The sequence below is a fragment of the Malaya genurostris genome, chromosome 1 (genome assembly GCF_030247185.1).
Source record: "Malaya genurostris strain Urasoe2022 chromosome 1, Malgen_1.1, whole genome shotgun sequence".
Taxonomy (NCBI): Eukaryota; Metazoa; Arthropoda; class Insecta; order Diptera; family Culicidae; genus Malaya; species Malaya genurostris.
In genome coordinates, this window is record NC_080570.1 from 52,084,213 (window position 1) to 52,106,415 (window position 22,203).

General features: G+C 36.8%; 1 protein-coding gene across 1 annotated transcript in view; it reads right to left on the reverse strand.

The window, feature by feature from the left end:
* Positions 1-21,867, reverse strand: part of LOC131439435 (acyl-CoA Delta-9 desaturase-like) — a 40,998-nt gene extending 19,131 nt beyond the window's left edge. Inside the window, exons 1-4 of the mRNA XM_058610431.1 lie at positions 21,550-21,867; positions 5,755-6,171; positions 5,426-5,691; positions 5,285-5,355 (exon numbers count right to left, since the gene is read on the reverse strand). Coding sequence (XP_058466414.1) covers positions 5,285-5,355; positions 5,426-5,691; positions 5,755-6,166 — 749 coding nt within the window. The 5' untranslated portion in view covers positions 6,167-6,171; positions 21,550-21,867. The remainder of the gene's footprint in view (positions 1-5,284; positions 5,356-5,425; positions 5,692-5,754; positions 6,172-21,549) is intronic.
* Positions 21,868-22,203: the final 336 nt, after the last annotated feature.

The window sequence follows — 22,203 nt, forward strand, 5'->3', positions numbered from 1 at the left end:
TTAGGCTTGTTGCCTTTCCGGTTGGACGCAGGCATTTTTGAAATTAATGAAATTTTAAATTAAATTAACTAGGCTAAATTAGTCTTCGATTAGACTCCTAGCTAGCCTTAAAAAAGGCTGATTAATTTCTTAGTCACTCTAATATCACTCTTTGTATCACTTAGTCACTCTAATATCACTCTTTGTATCACTTAGTCACTTAGTTAGTGATTCAGGTAGCCTTGAAAAAGACTGAAGCCTTGAATCAATGAAACTCTAGGTAGCCAGAAAAAAATTCCAGGAGCCAAGAGCTATACGCGTGCGGTGCGAACGACTGTTCAACACCGACTGAGTATTTTCCCTTCTGATCCCATTACACGCATGGCATAATTATTTTCTATTATACCGATTTTAATTGATTCTTTTAAGCAAGTATCAGCTGGTAGAAGCGAAAGATACGAAATTTAAGGACGGCTAGGTATTTTAGATTGAATCAGTAATAAACTTAACTAAGAAGACCCATGATTTGATATTTTTAACACGAAATTGAAGTATGTTTCTTGATCGAAAAAAAGTAAATAAATATGACGTCATGAAGAGGGGTCCAACCCACTCGAGTTCATGAAACAAAATGTAGTAGATCCGTAAAAAACGCGTACAAAGTGTTATGAACGTGTTAATTCTACTAAATCAGGTTACCTTCTGGTATTCTACCTAATCAGGTTACCTTCTGGAACGTGTTCCCTCATGTACAAGAGTAGCTTAGTTTGTAGAACATCTCCACGATAATGGGACGGATCCACGTTCGAGTACTGTTTTTCCGATTCTTTTACCAAATTTCTATTTTTTTCGCGAGTTCATTCTTTTTCCTTCCCTCTCGGTCTGCTTCTTTTTGGCAAAATTGGATAGTATAATGTGTAACTTTGTAAAACTGTCATAAAAAAAGAAATAAAGGTTCCTTTTGGATTCCACTACGAAAAAAAAGCGGGAGGGTAATGTCAGAGACATAACCGGATGACGTGAATACGAATAAACTTGACATGCTTTTTTCACACATCCGAATATCGATAATCCCACGTACAAGTTGATTGATTGCGTGAATATTGCCAACTTTCAATGCGTCACTTTTATATTTGTTACGGGACAATTATGTGATGGAACACATGAGAGGGGTTGTGTACGGGAAGAAGATTTATTAAAACAAAATGCAACGTTTAAGTTCATTCATAAATTGAGAAATCCCCAACAAATCGTTTTCAGCTATATAGGATTTCTAGATTTATGTTGGGAATTAATATGGTATTCATTTCAATACCTTACTTGTCAAACCCGTCTCGAAAATAAAAATTGTATAATCATTTGGAAGAATATCCTCAAACCGAATTTAAGGATCCTAAAATGTAAATTATTGATATCAACTCGCCAAACGTGGCCAGAAGTAGTCATGAGAAATGGAAAAAATATTACTCACATAACAATATTTATAGTAAACATCTTACAAGCCAGTTGTAATTCCATATAAAAAAGATCGTATTTGAATATTATTCAGTTATTTTACAAAATCAGCTAGATGAAGTGTTGTCATCATGTTAAAGGTACAAGGATGATTTTTTTTAAATATTATCATTTAATTCTGTTATAAGTATATCACATCATTATACAAATTCACTATGTATCTCACAACACTATAAATTATGTATAATAAACGTCACATCACATGTGAACTTCAATTTTGAATTATTTTTGGTTATCTCATACTACTGAAAATTTTATCATAAATTACTGCCCATATTTTCGATGATATGGATAAAAAATTATTTTGCAGCGTTAAATACGACAAAAGATATTCGCGATTGAGTTCTACCCATTCCTGTACAGAGTAAATTTCGAAAAGGCGCCCCATAATATAGTAAGTCGTATTCACGACAAAACTATTTCGTTATGATACTAACGTAACAGTAAACGACAGATACCGACATTTCGAATGCTATTTGCATTCATCATCAGTGTCTTCTAAATCTGACGTATTCAACGTATACACGTATTCAAATTAGAATGAACACATTAAGTTTTGCACGAACATGACATAACATCACAAAATTCATTGAATGAACATCATTGATATGTAGCTGTATTCGCATGGGGCAAAACGATTTTCTCTGATATGAGCTAGCTACGGGTTCGAGTCCCGTCTCTGAGGTAGCTTTTTCGCGGTTTTCATCACACAGTTGTATTCGCATATCATTTTTTAAATCTGCTCAATATGGCTCTACGTCTTGGCAAGAAAAAACAAATCGTTAAAAGCAAATAATTATCAAATGATTTATTTTTATTTTTTTATTTCCTTTCTAAGGCTTTTTTAAGTTCAACAAAAACGTACAAAATGCACGAATTATTCATCAAACGCTTTTTGAGAAGCGTAAATTTTTTATGATGATTTTGAGTTAATGTATATTTTCGGGAGAGGGTCATTTCGCCGAACGTCGTTTCGTCGAATGCCATTTCACCGAAAGGGTAATTTCGTCGAAAACGCCATTTCGCCGAAAGGGTCATTTTTTTAGGGTCAAAAATATCTTTTTGTTTTTATATCTCCGCATGTGGCGCAGCCACATAACCGAAGCCAAGATGGCTTGGCGGCACAAAGCCGTCGAGGCGACGACAGCTGAGTTGGCCGCCGACCCGCCGTCGGAAGCGGCGGCCTCTTGCATACAAACCTGTAACCGCCTCGTTTGCCCGGTCTACTCAAAGCTGGGTTTCATTGGTTCAGTTAGGTCCGAACGAGCGGTCGCGAGGTGGGATAGCATATGAACAAATCGATGTGGCGAAGCCGCATTAGATATTTTTCCATCTCCACTCAATTATCGGAGAATTCCGCAAACATTTTCACACTAATAAACTCAACAAGTTATTTTGAGAATTCCGTTCAGGGAATCATGAATAAACCTACAAAAATTATTCAAGTCTCTGGATCATATCAGAAGTACGATTGTAGGTCAACAAAACGGGAGTAAACATAATCATTTTTTATTTGTCTTTTTTTATCAATTCCAATTACGATATTAAGACTAATGACGAATTCGGCGAAATTTCTCCTTGCGGCGAATTGACTTTTGGCGAAATGGCTTTCGGCGATGTGACCCTGATCCTATATTTTCTTTTTGGTTGAGATATATTTCTTACTTTTTAATCATCCAAATTTCACTAAATTGTTGTAACGCGCTCTGAACAAGAATGAATAATGGAAAATTGTTGTTTGCATGTACTCACATTCATATTCGCTACGCGTTGTCACTTTTCTTTCTGACGTTTTGTACTGCTACAAATCGAAATTCGATGCGTTGAAGATTTAAAATTTTGAATTATTTCTAGTGTGAAAAATACAGTACATTTCACTGTAAAAATACAAACACAAACAAATTAACAGTACAAATTAGAATACAGTAAGGGGTGAAAAACAGTACGCAATATTTGGGTTGAAAATACAGTGCAATACTGTAAAATACACTACGGAAACGAGCGTTAGTTATTCCAAAGGACTGTTACGCCAAATGATCATTATGCCAAATGACCATTATGCCAAATAACTATTATGCCAAACGGCGTTATGCCAAACATGGTAGCCCCTTTGATGACAACACGTGAATAATCATTTTTTTGCCCATATTTGTAAGGTTTTGCCATCTGCACTCGTTTAAACTTAAGTAAATTGAAAAGTTCGTCCAAATGTTTTATAAATACATGGTCAAAATATGTCAAAAGAATCACCATAACGCTATCTGGTGGTGATCACACTGACTGGATTCTTCAATTTAATAGGATGAATATAGGAACAAAGATAGAATGGATAAAAATCCGTTGTGATGAAATTAGGAACAGAGTAGTGAACATTTCAGAAGTGTTTTCAGCTGTTTTTTTGAATATAAGTTTACTTTCCAAGAAATCCAAGAAATGTGAATCGATTATCAATGTGGAGCAAGACAGATTAAGCTGGAATATGAAATAATCATGGTGATTTTAGTGGATAAATCAGCCCTTACAAATGAGATGGAATAGGAAGCCGTTACTCTAATTCCTCTTCAAAAAAGTAAAGTGAGTACCCTAATTGATCAAATCAAATTATATCGGGTAAGGAACCCAATTTAATTTGATTTTTTTTTGGAAACAGTCCTGGTTTCCAAACTCTAATAGATTTTTTTCCTATTAATAAAAAATAGTAGTGAAAAAACTTTTACTCCTTTCTTAGTTTTTCAATTACTTTCTAGCCAACCGTAAAGTAACCGAAAATATGCCAATGCCAAGTAAAAATGACTGATTGTAACAATATTGATTAATCTATCATTCCGTTTGCTCTAAATTCCACTCAATAATCAATTTGGTATGCGCTAAGCTATCCAATAGCATTTTACATAATCCATTTTTTTTTCTATCGCCCCAGAAAAAGAGACAAAACGTAACCTCCACTGCTTTCCTTTCAATCGCCACTAAGAAACAGTTACGAAATTTGCTGTCGAGATGTCAGTGACAGTAGCGGTGACCCTCGCAGGTCCCTCCATTCACGGGCACGCAGCACACTGACCATGGTCTGGCCGAAGACTAACTCGATAGTCAACGCTTCAGATGCCGGCGGTGAGGTTTCATTTGGAGAGTGCAAAACGAAAGTACTTAAAACTAATCAAATTTACATGGCAGCCAAGACGAACAACCATCAACGTTAGTTAGTGTCTCACAGAAGGTATCCAAATATCTTGAATCTACATACATCCAGTCAACGGACAGTATTTACCGGTATTGTTAACCATTTCAATGCCAAGTTTACCGTAGTTACATTGCGCGTACTTTGGCTGTTTCAGTATATTGTTTTGATCTTTTACTATTTATGTTCACTTCATTCATAAGTGCCACAGCACGCGGCCACCTGACCACGGATGCAGTTGGTCAGCTGTCTCTCGCCATTGACCAAGTACCGATTGAGAGTTACACTCCAGCCCGGTCATGAAAAAATAGGCACTAATGATCATGTGCGAAGCATTTACCGAAATTAGAAAACAACAAAAAATCGGACGGACGGTGCTTCGATCTAATGTTTGATCGAGGTCTTCTCGGTCTGAGCGGCGTCTGTATCGAGTTTTGGATGCATAATAGCGAGTATGAGAGAAGTAATTTTTGTGTGCTTGAACTTCAACGAGCGCAAAGCGGAAAGTGAACGTATATCTAATGACTTTGTACTCGAACTTGAACATGGAATCGCTTTTAAGGACGACTGGGTATTTTGGTGCTATTGAAACATGGTAATGAGGGTACTTACTCTTTTTGGAACATTATCCACGGATCGGCTTCTAGGTCGGACATGTCGATTTTCTTTCCGTATTCGATGACCTGAGAATTATACAAACCGAAGAACTCACTAACTAACGGTAGAATTTGGATAAGTTTTTTATAAATGCACCTTAGGATGTTTGCGGGAGAGCAGCCAACCGACGTGGGAAAAAAAGAACCCACGGTTAGCATTGTGGGGATCGGCATCGGTGTCGGAGAATTTGTGATGCTGCCGGTGATCTCGTACCCAAACATATAGGCAGTTCTGGCCTGCCAGCGTGTGCAGCCACAGAAGCAAGATTCTGAGCCACAGTTTGGCCTTGAACGCTTTGTGAGCCCATAACCGGTGTGCTCCCATCGTGACTCCTTGGGCGGACATGTATAACAGCCAGGCAGCTGAATAGTAAAATCATTAGTAAGAAAAATCATTTCAGTGGATTGTAAGGACTAAACACTCACTATACAGTGTCGTCCTCCAGTCGCAGTACCCCCAGAAGGCCAAATGCAGACCAAACCAGCCGCATAAGTGCAACAGCGCGAAACCAATCACATTTTTCCACACAATTACCCGCTTAAAGTTGAAATCCGTCCCTATCTCCGAGGGTAGAATAGGCGTTTGCGAACCAATTTCTCTTAGCTTCTTGTCCACCTCTGCATCGTGTGTCAGACTACTATAACTGGAGAGGACTTTCTGGAACTGTTTGACATCTAAGGTAGAATCGTAGCTGACTAGTTCCTCCCGTAGTTCGTTTATGGTAGGAATACTACTGTGATTTGGTTTCGAATGTTTTGTCTCGGTCATCGTCGCATCGATGAGATCGGTGGTTTTCGAGGAACACGGAATCGGTTTCATCTGGGAATCGGCTCCCATCGTTACTGGAAAGGAAAATACAAGGGCAGGCTTTGAGTAATTTCCATTTGAAATTGGACGAAAAAGAATTTGCCATTATTCTTCCTAACCATACAGCACTAGGTAATATATGTGATCAAAATAATACTGCGCATTGGCACCATGGCCATGTTTATTAAAAAAATATGAAGTAACAACAAGCTGTGCTCTTTCAAATGATTTTCATCGTTTTACTTGGGCACCTTATTTTAATTACGAAATGACCTTGCGATTCTAGTAGTCTGCACGGATAAAAATGCGGTTTCGGTGTCATGATTAGGAAACCTTAAAAATCACGAAACATGGCTTCTCATGAGATCATGCCAATTATCAATTAGTATGAGCAAAATGGTTTGTTATATTATGAAATTTTTTGGCATTAAAAATGCCTTACTCTTCACTATGTGGGGCGGGTGTCAATTAGAAGTTTCAAAAATAACCGCGTAACCTTTTTGTGTCATAATTTTGAACGTTAATTACTCGGTCATTTGTTGATGGATTGTTATAATTTATCAACCAATCGATTCGGAAACTTTTAACCTAAACATGTATGACGACGTCTTTTCAGTATTTCAATAGCATACTATTGAAAAAATGGTTGGAATCGGCCTATGTTTTCATCCACCAATCCCTGTTGTACAAAATGACGTCAACTTCTTGTTCGGCATAGGAGGCTTTGCGTCATGCATAAAAAACACCGCATCGTTATGCGTAGTATGAAGAGAAATCTATAAATATAGGCTGCACAATATTTCTTTGACTAGTTGATGTTTGACTGTGAATGAAACAAGTAGCTCGTCCAGTGAGCTGATGACAGGATTGTATATGCGTTCACTTGCTGGGTTGTCGCTTTTGCATTACTGCCCATACTCGCATATCAGTTCCATATCGATTTTCCCCAATATTGAGTTAGCTTCAGGAATGCAATCTATCCTTAATATACTCTCAGAAATTGCAATAAAAGTTTATGGTTTGTTCAGAAAAATGTGAAAAAAATATCAACTTATGTCTGTCCCATATGAAAAGTACCCGCCTATCAGTCCCATTCAGTGCAAATATCAATAATTTCATTTGTTTCAATATTGGAAAAGCAAAGGTGTATTACCGATATTTCATGTAATAATACCACGATTTAGCATTAGGTAGCACAATAAATCAAAAAAATCGAAAATAAAATTTTAATCGTCTTTTTCTCGACATGCCGATTTTGCTTATGGAACTGATATGCAAGTATGGGCAGATTATGTGTTGGTGAAATTTCCTGTTGTCTGTGCAACACCGTGTTCGCTTGAGTATCTTAACAGTTCGGCTGAAAAATTCGTATCGTTTAATAGAAACACACATTTTTTGCCAAAATTCGTTTTTATTATTCAACATAATTGCCATCAGAGGCGATACAGCGATCTTCCAACTTTTCGATACCATTTTTGTAGTACGATTTGTCCTTTGCCTCAAAATAGGCCTCAGTTTCAGCGATTACCTCTTCATTGCTTCTAAATTTTTTACCAGCGAGCATTCTCTTGAGGTCTGAGAACAGGAAAAAGTCACTGAGGGCCAAATCTGGAGAATACGGTGGATGAGGGAGCAATTCGAAGCCCAATTCGTTCAATTTCAGCATGGTTTTCATCAACTTGTGACACGGTGCATTGTCTTGATGAAACAAAACTTTTTTCTTTTTCAAATGAGGCCGTTTTTTGAAATTTCGTCCTTCAAACGCTCTAATAACGCTATATAATAGTCACTGTTGATGGTTTTTCCCTTTTCAAGGTAGTCGATGAAAATTATACCATGCGCATCCCAAAATACAGATGCCATAACCTTACCGGCCGATTGTTGAGTCTTTCCACGCTTTGGGTTCGGTTCATCGCGTGCAGTCCACTCAGCTGACTGTCGATTGGACTCCGGAGTGAAGTGATGGAGCCATGTTTCGTCCATTGTTATATATCGACGAAAAAATCGGTTTTATTTCGATATAACAGCTCCAAACACTGCTCAGAATCATCAATTCGTTGTTGTTTTTGATCGATTGTGAGCTCACGCGGCACCCATTTTGCACAAAGCTTTCTCATATCCAAATATTCGTGAATAATATGTCCAACACGTTCCTTTGATATCTTTAGGGTGTCAGCTATCTCGATCAACTTCACTTTACGGTCATTGAAAATCATTTTGTGGATTTTTTTCACGTTTTCATCGGTAACAGCCTCTTTTGAACGTCCACTGCATTCATCGTCTTCGGTGCTCATATGACCAGTACGAAATTTTGCAACCACTTACGAATTGTTGCTTCGCCCGGTGCAGAGTCTGTATAACACTCATCAAGCCATTTTTTGGTATCGGCGGCACTTTTTTTCATCAAAAAGTAGTGTTTCATCAACACACGAAATTCCTTTTTTCCATTTTTTTCACAATAACAAAAGTAGCTTCACTCAAAATGCAATATCTCACAAACTAATAATCATACAGCTGTCAAATTTATACACGTATCTTTTGAAGGTTGGTACTAACTGAAAATGGTATGGATTTAATTCTAGTGGCGCCCTCTCATAGAAACGATACGAACTTTTCAGCCGATCTGTCATATATCATCTAGCTATTGAAAAACCGAATCAGCGTGGTTACCGATTCTTTTGAAATATCCCATGTAATAGCAAATTTTTGGTCGATTTTTCCATTAAAAATGCCTTACGTTTCGCTTCCCGAGGCTGGGTGTCAATTTAAAATATGCAAAACGAATCGCGTAACATTTTTCTTTTATAATTTTGGGACAACGTCATTTGAATATTTCAATTGCATACCATTGAAAAATTGGTTTGAATTGAGTATTTCATTTTGATTTTCTGATTTAGAATTATCCGCGATAGCTTGTTCGGATCTATTTTGCAGCGCTTGTTCCTCGATGATTTGTTAATGGATTTTCCTAATTTAAATGATTCCAAAGCTTCGATATTGCAAGCTTAAAAATGTTTTAATTTGTCAACGGATCGGTTTGCATACTTAAATCTCCATTTCTATACGAACAAAACGTGACAATGTGACTGAACAAGTTGTTGTCCCACCAGGAATTAAACGCTTCAAAATTAAATTCTGAAACTTATCTAAAAGCGGTCTCGTCGGTTTAGTAGTATAATTGAGTTCCACAGGCTCACATATACAGTACAATTAGATGCAATATCATATAGTATCAAAGATAAGCTCAAGGTAAGTTGACCTACGATTTTACATGTATCGTTTGAATAGGAAACCTCGTAGAATTTGGTTAACCGCCAGTTCTAGTTCAATTATTATTTGCTTCAAAACAATAAGCGTTGTAACTATGACAATGTTCATTCATGTGTTAATAACATCAAGTTACAATGTGAACAAAATTTCAGAATTTTGTTGCGTATCCATTCCGTATATTCCTAATATGCCAAAGCGAAAATCAATGTAAGTAACTAAATATTTTATGCGGATTGTTTCACATGTTTTCTTCCTCGTATTGTTGCCATATTATTTACCGACACTTTCCGAAGATTATCGACGATTTTGAAGGATTATTAAAATTACACCGACGGTGCGAAAAACTCGGCTAGGAATATCGGCGGCATCCAAATGGATTTTATCCCGGATCCGGGATTCCAATACATACACACGCCGGCAGCTCAGTCATCGTCGATGAGGAAAAAAAAACGTCCCGGATAGTCCCGGATAGTCCCGGATAGTCCCGGATAGTCCCGGATGGTCCCGTCCCGGTCGTCCCGGTATAGTGCGAACAGGATATTAATTATACCCAAAGATTTATTTCCGGTTTCAACCTCTACGGAACAGAATGCAATGTTGCCAAACGTTTATTTTACAAAGAACATATACGTGTTTTGGTCAGTCTTGTGGTTGTAATCGATACTTCTTGATATTGTGCTCTGATTCACATTGATTTAGTGTTTGACTTGAACTGTACTTACAATTAAACTCTACGCGTTGATTATCTTCAAAATTAAGGCTTTTACGATTTATGGAAATTTTTCGAAGGATAATTACAATTGCTTTTATTCAATAAACATGCTACTTGAGAATACTAAATCATGCTCAACGAGTAGCTTATGTAGATCCTCATACCGGCGATTCACAAAACCACTTCCTAATTTCAGGTTCAAAAGTTGGTTTTCATCGTGGTTTCATAGCATTTTATGTGAGAAAGGCCAAAACAATAAATATCAAACTGACTCTTTTGTCATGAATCTGCGAAACATTTTATTCAATTAATCAAAATTTATGTAGGTTTCGATTATCACTCATCTCTCGATTTAAAATTCCATTTGTTATCATGATTACTTCGAATAAGATAATATTACAAATATGTTCTACCCATAGGCCTTTCAGTTTCATCAATTGAATAATTTGTTAAAAAAAAATACTAAAACGCTTATAACTTTTATCTCATGCAAATCACTGTTTATTCTGAACATCTGAACATCTCAGATAACTGTCCCGTATGTGTCATTGATCGGTTGGTGTGTATTTCATTGCTAAGCTGCCGGTATGATAAATTCAGCTATATTATTAGCTCTTCGATGATTGTTCCCGACACTAGAAAATGCAATATGATTAATTGAAAAAAAAACGAACATCCGTTTCTATGTACCACGTTTTAAATAGTGTGTTTTAGTTGTTTCGAAAGCGCGCGAATTTCCGTGCAATATCTAGTAAGGTCATTTTCAAAGCAAAGTGCCGAAATTCTGCATCCTCCCATTTTATTTCCGGCTCGCTGTTGAGCCGTACGTTTTGAAGAATGCTAGTGAAACTTGATTAAATTATCTATGATCCGGCTTTGATTGAATTTTAGCTTCATTTTCCCACACTTTGAAATTTATTCGCTATGGTCGGTAGGTTCGATCGTATAATTTTCACACACTCAATGATATCTAGGGAACTGAATTTATTTTGGTCGCTTCGATTGTGTCACAAGAATTGTTTGAAAATAAACTATACAAATGATAATGAAAAAAATTCACAGGAATTTGGGAAGTTAATTTATTTATTTTTATATAAAAAATATTATCGTTTGCTACTCATCGTGATAAAGAAGGATAATCACGATACAAAATTAATCGCTCATCTTGTGCAAATCATCAACACAATCTTATGTCGACCGGTGCGAAAAGTGTGCGCTTGCAATATTTGCCATCTTTTACCCTCAAATCCGGTCGGGTTAATTGCAGCAGAGCACATTGAAGTACGCCGGTTTATGCTCGAAATGATCAACAGCTCTCTGCACACGGTTGCCCGTCTGTCATTCAGTCGGTTGTCGCACGTCGAAGGATAGTGCAAGTCAATAAAGAATAACCGAACCCTTGAAACGGGACCTTTTACAGCCCTAACCTAGAGATTTCGCAGCTTGCGCTTTCAACGCTTTATTTGCCTTCGGTTTGCAAGTGTAAATATTTCACTGCAACTGCATACAGCTAAGTGCCAGGGTAGACAACGTTCAAGGCAGCCGCCTGAACCGCGAGAATCAGAAGTGATTTATGCTGACTGCTGGTCGGACAACAAAAGAACCAGCCAGCCGGTCCTTGAATGAACTTTGTAGTATCCCTACCAGTAGGGCAAAGATTCGATCTTTTCTACACAGCGAAGCGCGAAATGAAGACGACCAACGCGCGCCGACGCTTGCTGAACCGATAATTAAAGTATTCTTCAACCCCTCAATCATCCATCCAAGTATTCAACTTGTATTGCAACATTTGCGGTACTATTCTTTTTTTTTCTGCTTCTTTTTCGTTCAAGTGAGCAAGTCAGCGGATGACATCTTTTATGACCGACAAATCACGGATCGGTTGATGGGATCGAGAGGCGCACGTTGCGGTTTTGCATTTGCGTGCAGAACCGTGAAGCTCGTTGATCGATTTGATTGTTTGAAACGTTTTGTCACATGCCGTCAGTCTGTGTGAAGAGAATAATTGCTTTGTGGGTGTCATCTGTGCGGTTCGTTTAATTTTTGTCGGTTGGTGATCTTTTATCTTTACTGAACAGTTTTTTTCAGTAATGCAATAGTACAAGTACACGACTTTTGTGGTTTTAATTTAGTCATAATCGTAAAACTTTTTTCTTCTTTCATAACCTGTTTAGAAATTTCCTGCTTTAGGCGAAGTAGAAATCACCTGGTTCGAGTTATATATATTAGTACGATTCCAAACATCACAATCAACAAACAGGCTTGACAGAAAAAAGTAAGACTAGTTCAACTTGATTATTAGCTGTTTGGCGGATTAGAAAGTGAAAATAACAATTTAGTTGCAGCGAATATCTACTAATCAAACTAAAAAAATACATCTTTCATTTCAGTTATTTTGAGGTCGTGGGAGTTTCCGTGCAATAATTGGCTTCCTATCATTTGTTTTCGACTGGTTTATTCTTGTTAAAGTAGTATTTGGTTTTCTGTTAGAATGTGTGGGTTTTTAATACAAAAGAGTGATCTCCTATCATTAGTTGATACGGACGATGATCTGAAGAGTTCCAGCATTTTGGAGCGTATTTCTCAATTTAGGTGGAAAATCAAGCAAACATAGTAGATAAACAAATAAGAAAACGGGTTTTCTGAACTCAAATTAGGCGTTCCCTTATATACTACAGGATATATTCTTTCTTTAGAGAAAAATCAAGAAATTACTTTGAAAATCGACTTTCGAACAGAGGCCCGGAGAAATAATGTTTGTGAATGTGACAAACATAGGCACTCATTTTTTTAGGAGATTCAAATGAAAAACCTTAAAGTACCATTGCTTGCTATTGAATTTTATCTGGATTCAATATCCGATTCCCGAGTTACATGTTGATGTATACATTAAAAGGAACTCCACGATACTCAATTTTCCCCGGCATGGCTGAACCGATGTTCACAATCTTGGATTGAAATACAAGGTCGTATAGTTCCATAAATTGCTTTCATACGAATCCAACTACCGGTTCCGGAGTTGTAGGGTGATTAATAAATCAAACCCGATTTCAAGAGTGCGTTGTTCAACGTTGATGGCCTATAAAACTCACTTTGGCTATATCGGTTTCCGGTTTAGAGGTTGAATGCACAGGATGCTGGTCTTACAAGTCAGTTGTCATATGTTTGAGCCTCACCCTGGGAGGGTTCTTATGTCGTTTTCGCTTGAGAAAAATGAAACTGACCCAGGGTAGTTTCATCAAACAAACACTTTTAACGAAACTTTGTTGGTTTCGCACTTAGCAACGGGGTCTGAGCAAACCTGATATGAAAACCAGGTTCCAAACTGACCCGATTTTCAGTTCAACAATGTTGAAATTAGGTTTGAAACTAGCTTCAAGCCAGCGGTTCGCCAGCAGTATGGGTGGAAACTGCGTTAGGTTCGACATCAATCGAAAACGACATTAGTGTCAACAGGATCGTAATTTCGATTTCACTGTATCGATTGATTTCATTGGAATTTTTTTGACCTATAACGACTATTCTAGATAGAATCAGTTATAAACTTATAAGCTCATAAAGGGCATGATCGAAGGAAAGAAATGAAATTTAGTTCACTTTCTACTCGCGGAGGTCGAGTTTCAAACTCAAGGTGGTGAAACCAAAATGAAAGACCTTATGATCCGGTGAAATGCTATTGGATTTCGCCTGCACCGGACTTCCGCTCAAGAGTTGATGACCATTTAAACTTTCAACCCATAGATTGAAACTGGTTTCTATAAATTGAAAACAAAAATTCTCCAGGGAAACCTGAAAGTTTTTTTTCCACTTCTACACTCCCTTATTCCAGCCAAATTATAGAAACCATCCCAAAAATAAATAATTTTTTTGCCGTTATTTTTTTTTGTAACACTGTTTCTTACAGATCACACGTGAGTCGTGTCTTGTGTTTTCGTCAAACTTGTTCAGTTTGATCTATAATTCAATCATGAATCGACTTACAACGTCTAATATTTGGTGAATGGGCGCTGATAAAATTGGAGGAAGATCCACTTTTTATCGAAAAATTGTGTTCAGCGCCGAAGCTCATTTCTGGTTGAATGGAAACGTCAACAAGCAAAATTGCCGCATCTGGGGTGAAGACCAGCCAGAAGCATTACAAGAGTGACGATGGGCGGAACTTTACTGTGAATGGCGAGCGCTACCGTGTGATGATTGATTTTTTTTTCGCTCAAAATGGAAGAATTGGACATAGCTGACATGTGATTTCAACAAGACGGTGCCACATCCCACACGGCACGCGAAACAATAACCAAATTAAGAGCCGCCTTCGGTAGAACGTTTATCTTATTGTTTCTTGTGGAACCATGTTAAGGCTTATTTCTACAAGGACTAACCAACAACTATTGACGCACTGAAAGCCAATATTGAAGCCTTTATTCGTGAAATACTGACCGATTAGTTGGAGATAGCGCGCCAAAATTGGACCTTGCGCATGGGCCATCTAATCTTCAAACATTAAATTATATTGATCGTTCTATCGATTCCAATAAAGATTTCATCAATTATCTGAAAATTTGTTTGAAAATCAAATCCTACACCTTTTAAAACATCACCCTTTATTTCTGTCAAAACAAATCATTCGACAAATGTTTTTTTTTATTTCTTTAAAATTTGGCGAAGCACCGCAAGAGAAAGTCCTATCGATGCAAAAAGGTGATAGCCGAACAGGGCGAGATTTGTAGTGTACAGTGGGTGCGATATTTCATAATCTTTTCATTTGTTTTTCACCAATTTAGCGGTATGAAAAATCGCGTTGTAGGCTAATTTCTCCATGTATTCCGGCTTATTCCGGAACCGTTTCAATCGACTTTTCACTGCACTAGAATGTTAATTGAGCGTTGCTCCTAAGAACTGACGAATCTAAGTCTGATATGTTCTAATCGCTGGATCACCAACTGATGAGGTTCAGTTGCTATTTTGCTTTTAGTGTAACAGTGCACCTCAAATCTCGAATACTCTTTTCAAATGACCGTATGAGAAATTGACAGTAACGCTTTGTTTACTTTCTCTTCTATTAATTACCAAGCGGTTTCCATGTTTACCGCTCAACATTTTGTATCATATGATATTCAAAACCGTCTACATTCGATCAAAATCAAAATAATCGAAAGAGATAGATAGATTTATTGATAGTGAAATCTAACAACGAAAACGACAAACCTCAACTAATACTACTGGTAAGTGAATTTGAATTTTAAAAATATCTAACTTGGATGTTCAAAATTTACCACGAAAAAAACGACGCATAAACAAGGATGAAGTGTAAAAAATGTTCAATTGATAGCTTCGAATTTCTGATTAAAATGCTCGATTCTCGCACAAAGTCTGACAGTTCACATGATTTCGGATATATAATTCTGGTACTGTGAGAAAAGGGGAGAAAAAATCAGAACGGAACTCAAAGCTGTTTCGTAAGGAATTATGATCAAATGTTTACAAACTTAATCTCCGACATGTTTTACAATTCAACAGACTGTCAGAATCACATTAGAATTGTTAACATTTGATTTGTGACAGAATAAAAAAAATAATATGATATAATTTTGAGAAATATAGGTCTAATTGTTTCTTCAATTTAAAAAAGTAGACATTTTACTGTCAGCTGCAGTATCAAAACGTCTACATGTGTAAACTAAAAAATGTATTCTTGTCTAAGTACCAACAATTAATTTCACGGAATACTCTTCTGTATCAAATCTCTGCTCTGTTATTCAAAACAAGTTTCGAAAGGACCCAATGCATATGATAATACTGTTACTCGTAAAAACCAGTCCGTAGAAATTCGCTATTTCCTATTTCTATTGCATCGAATTCGCTGCAAGTTTTTGTTTTCGAATCAGGTCAACGATCCGCACTGAAGTAGTTCCAAACTGGATGGCTGAACGGTCAGCTGGATGCGGTAATGTGACAGCCTGCTGTCACCTCATTATAATATCGTAATAAGAAACACGTATTGATGTGAGTGAACATCTAGACTATAAAGACTAGCCCCCGCGATTAGGGCCAGACTCTAATCATGATTATCAAGCCCACGCGTAAGTCACATTTTATAATTTCTTCTCCTGTCCCGAAGGTCAACAACGAGTAAAATGCATAAATTATTACCTCATCTCACTAACGATGGGTTTCAAACCACGTGCTCACCTCGTCAGCCATAGCGAAAGTGACTCATGAATCATAGTCGAATGAACACAATGCAATTCATTATCGATTTGCTCTGCGATGTTTGCACGATGAGCCCATGATGAATACCTGTTTGTAGTTCAAATGTACGTCTGCCACACCACGATGCTGTACCGTCTTAATTTTTAACGGTCGATTCACACACTTCGCACGCACCAGAGCGTCCAAAGAGTCTGTGATTTGGAAAAAACCAAAAAAAAACAATCTATTGCTGGGAAGGTCAACAAACAAAGAGATCGGTTGTAGAGCAACCTAATTTTGATGGATTAGTCTTATGTTGCTTTGAATTGATTTTCCAATGTCAGTTGTGTTGTATTGTGTTTGCGACATTTCTGTTACAATCAGCAGCTTGATTGATAAACTGGATTTTTTTCTGACCATTTTTATGGAGTTTTGACATATCTAGTAGTATAAAGCCACTGATCTTAGAATCGGAGACACTAACACAATGTTAGAATGAAGGGTGGATATACTTTAGCTAATACCGGGAGTGTTTGTGTAAAATTTCATGGATCGGCCTATTTGAGCATTACTAATAGCTATCAAAGAGAACGTAATTCGTGGAATAACTAGATTTTACGATTGGTTTAAATATTCGTCAAAAATAATCAGATTTTCAAGCAGGTGTTGTTTCAGAACCTAAATATATGTCTGCAAAGTAAGCAAAGTCCTGGCATAACATAACTGGCTTGTGAGACCAGTGTCCTATGCATTGAACAGCCAACAAGGGCAAAAATATGTTTGAATGCATTAAATATGCATTACATCAACTGTAAAAATTAGTCATTTTTGACACTCGAACATGTCGGTCACGGAAGAAATAAATTTACCCGATTTTTTCTAGGTGTGTAGATTTTACGGTGCAGCTAGTCTTTCTGTTATACATACACAGTCTAAAATTCAGGAAAAGGACGATTGCTTGTCAATTAATTTATTTTGATTAAATGATAAATTATTCAATCATTTTTTTAATGAGAAGTTGAGTTTTATTTTGGTTCTAAACCATTCAAAGAGCTTTTTGTTATTTTAGTAAACATCTGACAGCTCAGTAGTTATTCTCTATGCTCTACAAAAAAATAATCCGGTTTACGAGCATTTTTCCTATAGTCATATTCAGATTTAATGGTTGCAGATCTCTGTTCATTATGTCAAATTTTAAGATTGTAATGACTATCAAGATAATTATTATTCTGGATAAGTCAAAACACACTATTTTTGCGTTATTCATCTTATTTTTAACGTACATCGATTTTTCATGATGAACTTATGATTAATTATGATAACGGCATTATTCTGACTTTGAAATTGTACAGTCCCTTGTGGATCGGCACACAGGTCTAGTCTAAAGATTTTAGAGCTTCACGAGATGTTCGACTTATTAGAAACAGAAAAAATAAAGAAGTTTGGATAGTGGTTTTAAGAGTTTCGTGACTCCACTGTCACTGATAGTGTCAAAACTACATAAAATGGAGATTAAAACCAGGGTGAAATAAACGACAATAATAATACAAATACATAAAATCTACTGGACGACCGGAAAGAGAAGGTGCGCAAGCATACCATAATTGGGCAAGATTTTGCAGATGAGAAAGATATTCTGACGCTTGATCCCGCACATATTTATTTAGAATTAAAAATACGAACGCAAGCGCACTTCTACATCCAATACATGTTTGATTGGATCCATTATCATACGCCAGAGCAGAACGATTACCCGACAGTGTACTGAAGTTAACACGAGTTTTTTCAAGCGGCACGAGTGTCTCAAAGGAGGCTCATTGGGTCGGTAAGATCATGATTTCGGTGTTTTGGGATTGTCATAGTACTCTTCCGGAGGACCACCTCAAAACAGAAATGCAAGTCAATTAGGCTGACTCTTCATGTGTTTTCATATACAGGTAGTGTAATTGGCAAAATCATTTCCCCGGTTAGGAGCCAGCTACGGGTTCCAGTCATTTCGTGATTTTCATTACATAGTTATATTCGTGGTAACATTTTCGTGATTTTCATTACATAGTTATATCCGCATGTCTATTTTTCAATCAGTTTTCCTCGTTAGATACTGACCAAATTTAAATCTGGCTCAAGGCGGCTCCACGTCTTAACAAGACTAAAACAAATCATTGAGAAATGCAAGTATTTGCGTGCATTGATGTTTGTATAGTCATCAACTAATATGACCTACAAATTTAGAAGATCCGTTTTCCACTAATCAAATTAAAAGAACTATCGGGCCACCTCTCAAAATCTACACAAATGTGACACAAATTGCATGACAGCAAACGTTAAGAAATGGAATTTTGGCCGCTACTTCCTAAATCGAAAAGCCGAAACCGGTGAAGTCAAGTTAGTAAAAAACCAACTAAAAAGGCTTTGAAATTGAAATAGTTTAAAACAAAGTGTAAAACATGTTTCTGTTTTTATAACTTCGTTACTTCTAGTTTGAAATTTTCAACACTCATCATCTTGTATTTTTTACCTAGAATCCGGGGTCTCTATGAAATTAAATGTCATACGGGATAATAACACCTTTCATTTGAATATAAGTTCGTGAAACAGGCCAAGCAATATCAGAGAAATCGGTGCGAGTTGCATTCCGACAATTTTGACCACTTTTTCCGGTGCTTCAGGAACTGATGAAGTCATCTGGCCCCTCTCAAAACAAAATCCAGAGTTCGGACCTGGTTTGAACAGATGTTTTGTACAGTCCCTTGTGAACAACTTAAGCTTCACTTTCGCTTGAGAAACCTGAAACTGAAATTGCTAGCATTTTAAGGGAGGGGTAGGGTCTGAACGATGAAAAGAATCATCATTTTTGCGATTTTTTCCAGAATTATCGATTGACAAAATAAATTCATATATTTTGCATGATAAAAAGCATCATTCGAACAACATTTTGTAATTTTTTCGTGGAAATATATTGAGAAATAAGTCAGTGGAGAAGTATTTTTTGGGGACGCTTCTTAAAAATCATGATTTGCGGTGTCCACACGGAGAACCCGCAGATCAAAAAATTACAATATTGCAATTGTTATTTCACGCCCTGGTTGTTTCAACTAAAATGTTGATGATTTAACTAACATATCTGTTGATTTTGACATAACCATTCAGGTAACCGAAATTGTTGTATTCAAATGCTGTCACTTGGTGGAGAACGAAGACAGCAAAAGGCAGAACAAAAAACCTCTTCATTTCACCAGAAGCGTTTCATATTGAAAATTTTTCAATGGTAAATGAACGTCATTTATGTTAGTTATGTAGTGGTCGTTTTATGTAAGTGAAAGTATGCAGAAGAATATAACAGTTAATTGTAAAACAAGTTTTCCATGTGTTAAATAGATAATCCTACAGTATAAATGTTTTAATTTTATCTGAGAGTAATGTATTCTAGGACAGTTTATGTCAATGTTAATAAAACCGCTTAACGCTTAAAAATTTGCTACTGAAGTGAAGTGGTACTATTTGTATTTTCTTGAAAGTGTATCTGTAGCATTAGGTTTACCAGCGAGCCATTCTGCAAGTGAAGGAAAAATTTCCAAATTCCCTGTGACCATTTTTCTGGTGAGTTCCCTTTTGAGAATTGTAATCTTTTGGTGCATTTCTATATCCTTTGTGAGTTTAGTGATAAAGATATAAGCAGTTAATTAGGTAAAATTTCGTTGTTCAAGCAGTGAACGATTAGCTGCCCTCGAAGAGGCTAACAGTAAAAAATATTTATTGCAATTGACGTTTTAAGTTCAAATAACTGAATAATTGGTTGAAATAACTGAGACATTTTTTTGGTTTCATGCATACAAGTAACTTTGCTGGGATTGTGTCTTTGCTCAATTGCATGAGTGACATATTATTGAAACGTTTCATTGTTCGCTCAGGGTGTTTGGCATTGCTCAACTGAAACGTTTCATTACTTGTTGGGTGTCGTTGCTAAGCTGCCAGCACGATAAATCAAAAATGACAGATTAGTTAAAACAACAGTCGATTAGTTGTACCAAATTTTAACCAATCAAAATCAGAAAAACAATTAATATTTTAGTTGTTTTGCGATCGCTGGCTTTTCCGTGCACTGTATCTCAGCGCAGACTAATCAGAAGTGAACAAATGAGCGCAGCATAGTTGGAGTTGAAGTTTTTCTAGACCCCAACGTTTCTATTTGATATTTTTTTAAATTGTTGGTGATTGTTCAAAGTGAAAACTACGATTTTTCACGAAAAATTCGAGGAAAACGCGTTTAAAGGGTTTTGTCCATAAAATCAATGGAAACAATTAATTACTCCAGGGAGCCCGTGGGGTCTAACGTTTTTGAAAAATCATATTTTTTCTTTTATAATTTATTATAACGAAATATTTCAAAAATGTTTTGTCAAGTTTTGAAGTCAATCGAAGTAGAAATCTTGGACCTGTGCGCCGAGCTCTTGCTTCTTCGTAGAATGAGATAGCCATAGATAAAGGTCCATAACTTCCAGAGTTTCGTTCCAATAGTCTATAAAACCAAACCTGTTTCTGGAAACACTTATTACAATTAAAATCCATGAAAAAGCCTTTAAAACACACAACAAATTATCAACGAAACTAGATTCGTTGAGTGACTTTTATATTGAACATTTAACAAAAACAAAAATTAATTTTTGTTTTTGTTAATGCGAATGCAATGCATATAGTTGATTGAAAAGTAATGGATACAAAATACCTCCACGAATTCCTCTGTACTATCACACAAAAAGATATGACTGATGCTTCTTAAATTTTTTTTTTCTGGAAATTAGCTGGTCCAATTAATTTAGATTTACATTAAAATTTTTATTTCTTCAATTTTTTCTAACTAATGTCACACAGAAAGTTCGTGTCAAACCTGTATTTTCAAAGACGGGTAGAAAAAACTCAATCAGACAAAATGAATCTCGATTAGTGCACGATGGAGCAGCTTGGTAATTCACTAAATCCACTTTAAGTACAATGTACACGCTTGTAGTATTATATTTATATTAGATTTGGTTGTTCGTTAGAACGTTCTCGGTCACAGCAATTGGAAAACAATCAACACTCGACGTCGGTCTCATGAATCACCATGTTGCTCCTCTAACAGGCACTGTGATGTTCAGCACACACTTCACTTATATGATCATTGATCATTTTTGTCACTAATTTGAAATCTAACTTCACTAAGTTTATTAAACTTATCCAATCCAATAAACAATTTGTTACTCACTTGATTTAGATTTAATTTACGGGAATAGCTTCTTCTTTTTTTTTCGAAGTGGAGTTTTTTTTAATGATTTTTCGTTCAAGTTATTTTTCACTAAACGACGCACAATCGCATTTTTTTTCCTTTTGCTTTACTCAAGCATTCAACGAAATCAACTTAACAGTTTAAGTTTTTCTCTTCGGTTTCCCAAAGGAAACACTCGACTAACGACGAGACTCGGACACTACTTCGACGATCAAAAGTCGCGCGCACATTAGAGTCCTACTATGAACCTTACGACTGCCCGAACATCTAGACATCCACTGGATCTGCTTCCGCGTCACTGCAGAGCTAAAGTATTACTGAGGAACCAAATCAGCCCCAGGACGGAGGTAGCTTCGAAACAAACAACGGCACGCAGCGACACAATGCACAAGTGACGAACCCTGTCGCAGCCAAACCGATGAACGCTCTTCACTCTACAACTGTTTTGTTCTGCCTCTGCTCTGCGGTTGTGTGTGGCACTCAAAAGCCTTACGCGCCCCAATCTTGGGCTGCCGTGAAACAAAACGATCAAACTATCAAACCGAAATCAAACCACATCGAACAGAAGAAAAATTTCGCATGACCCAGCCACAATGTCATTTGTTGTGGAGTCTGCCGTGCTTCGCTAAGCAT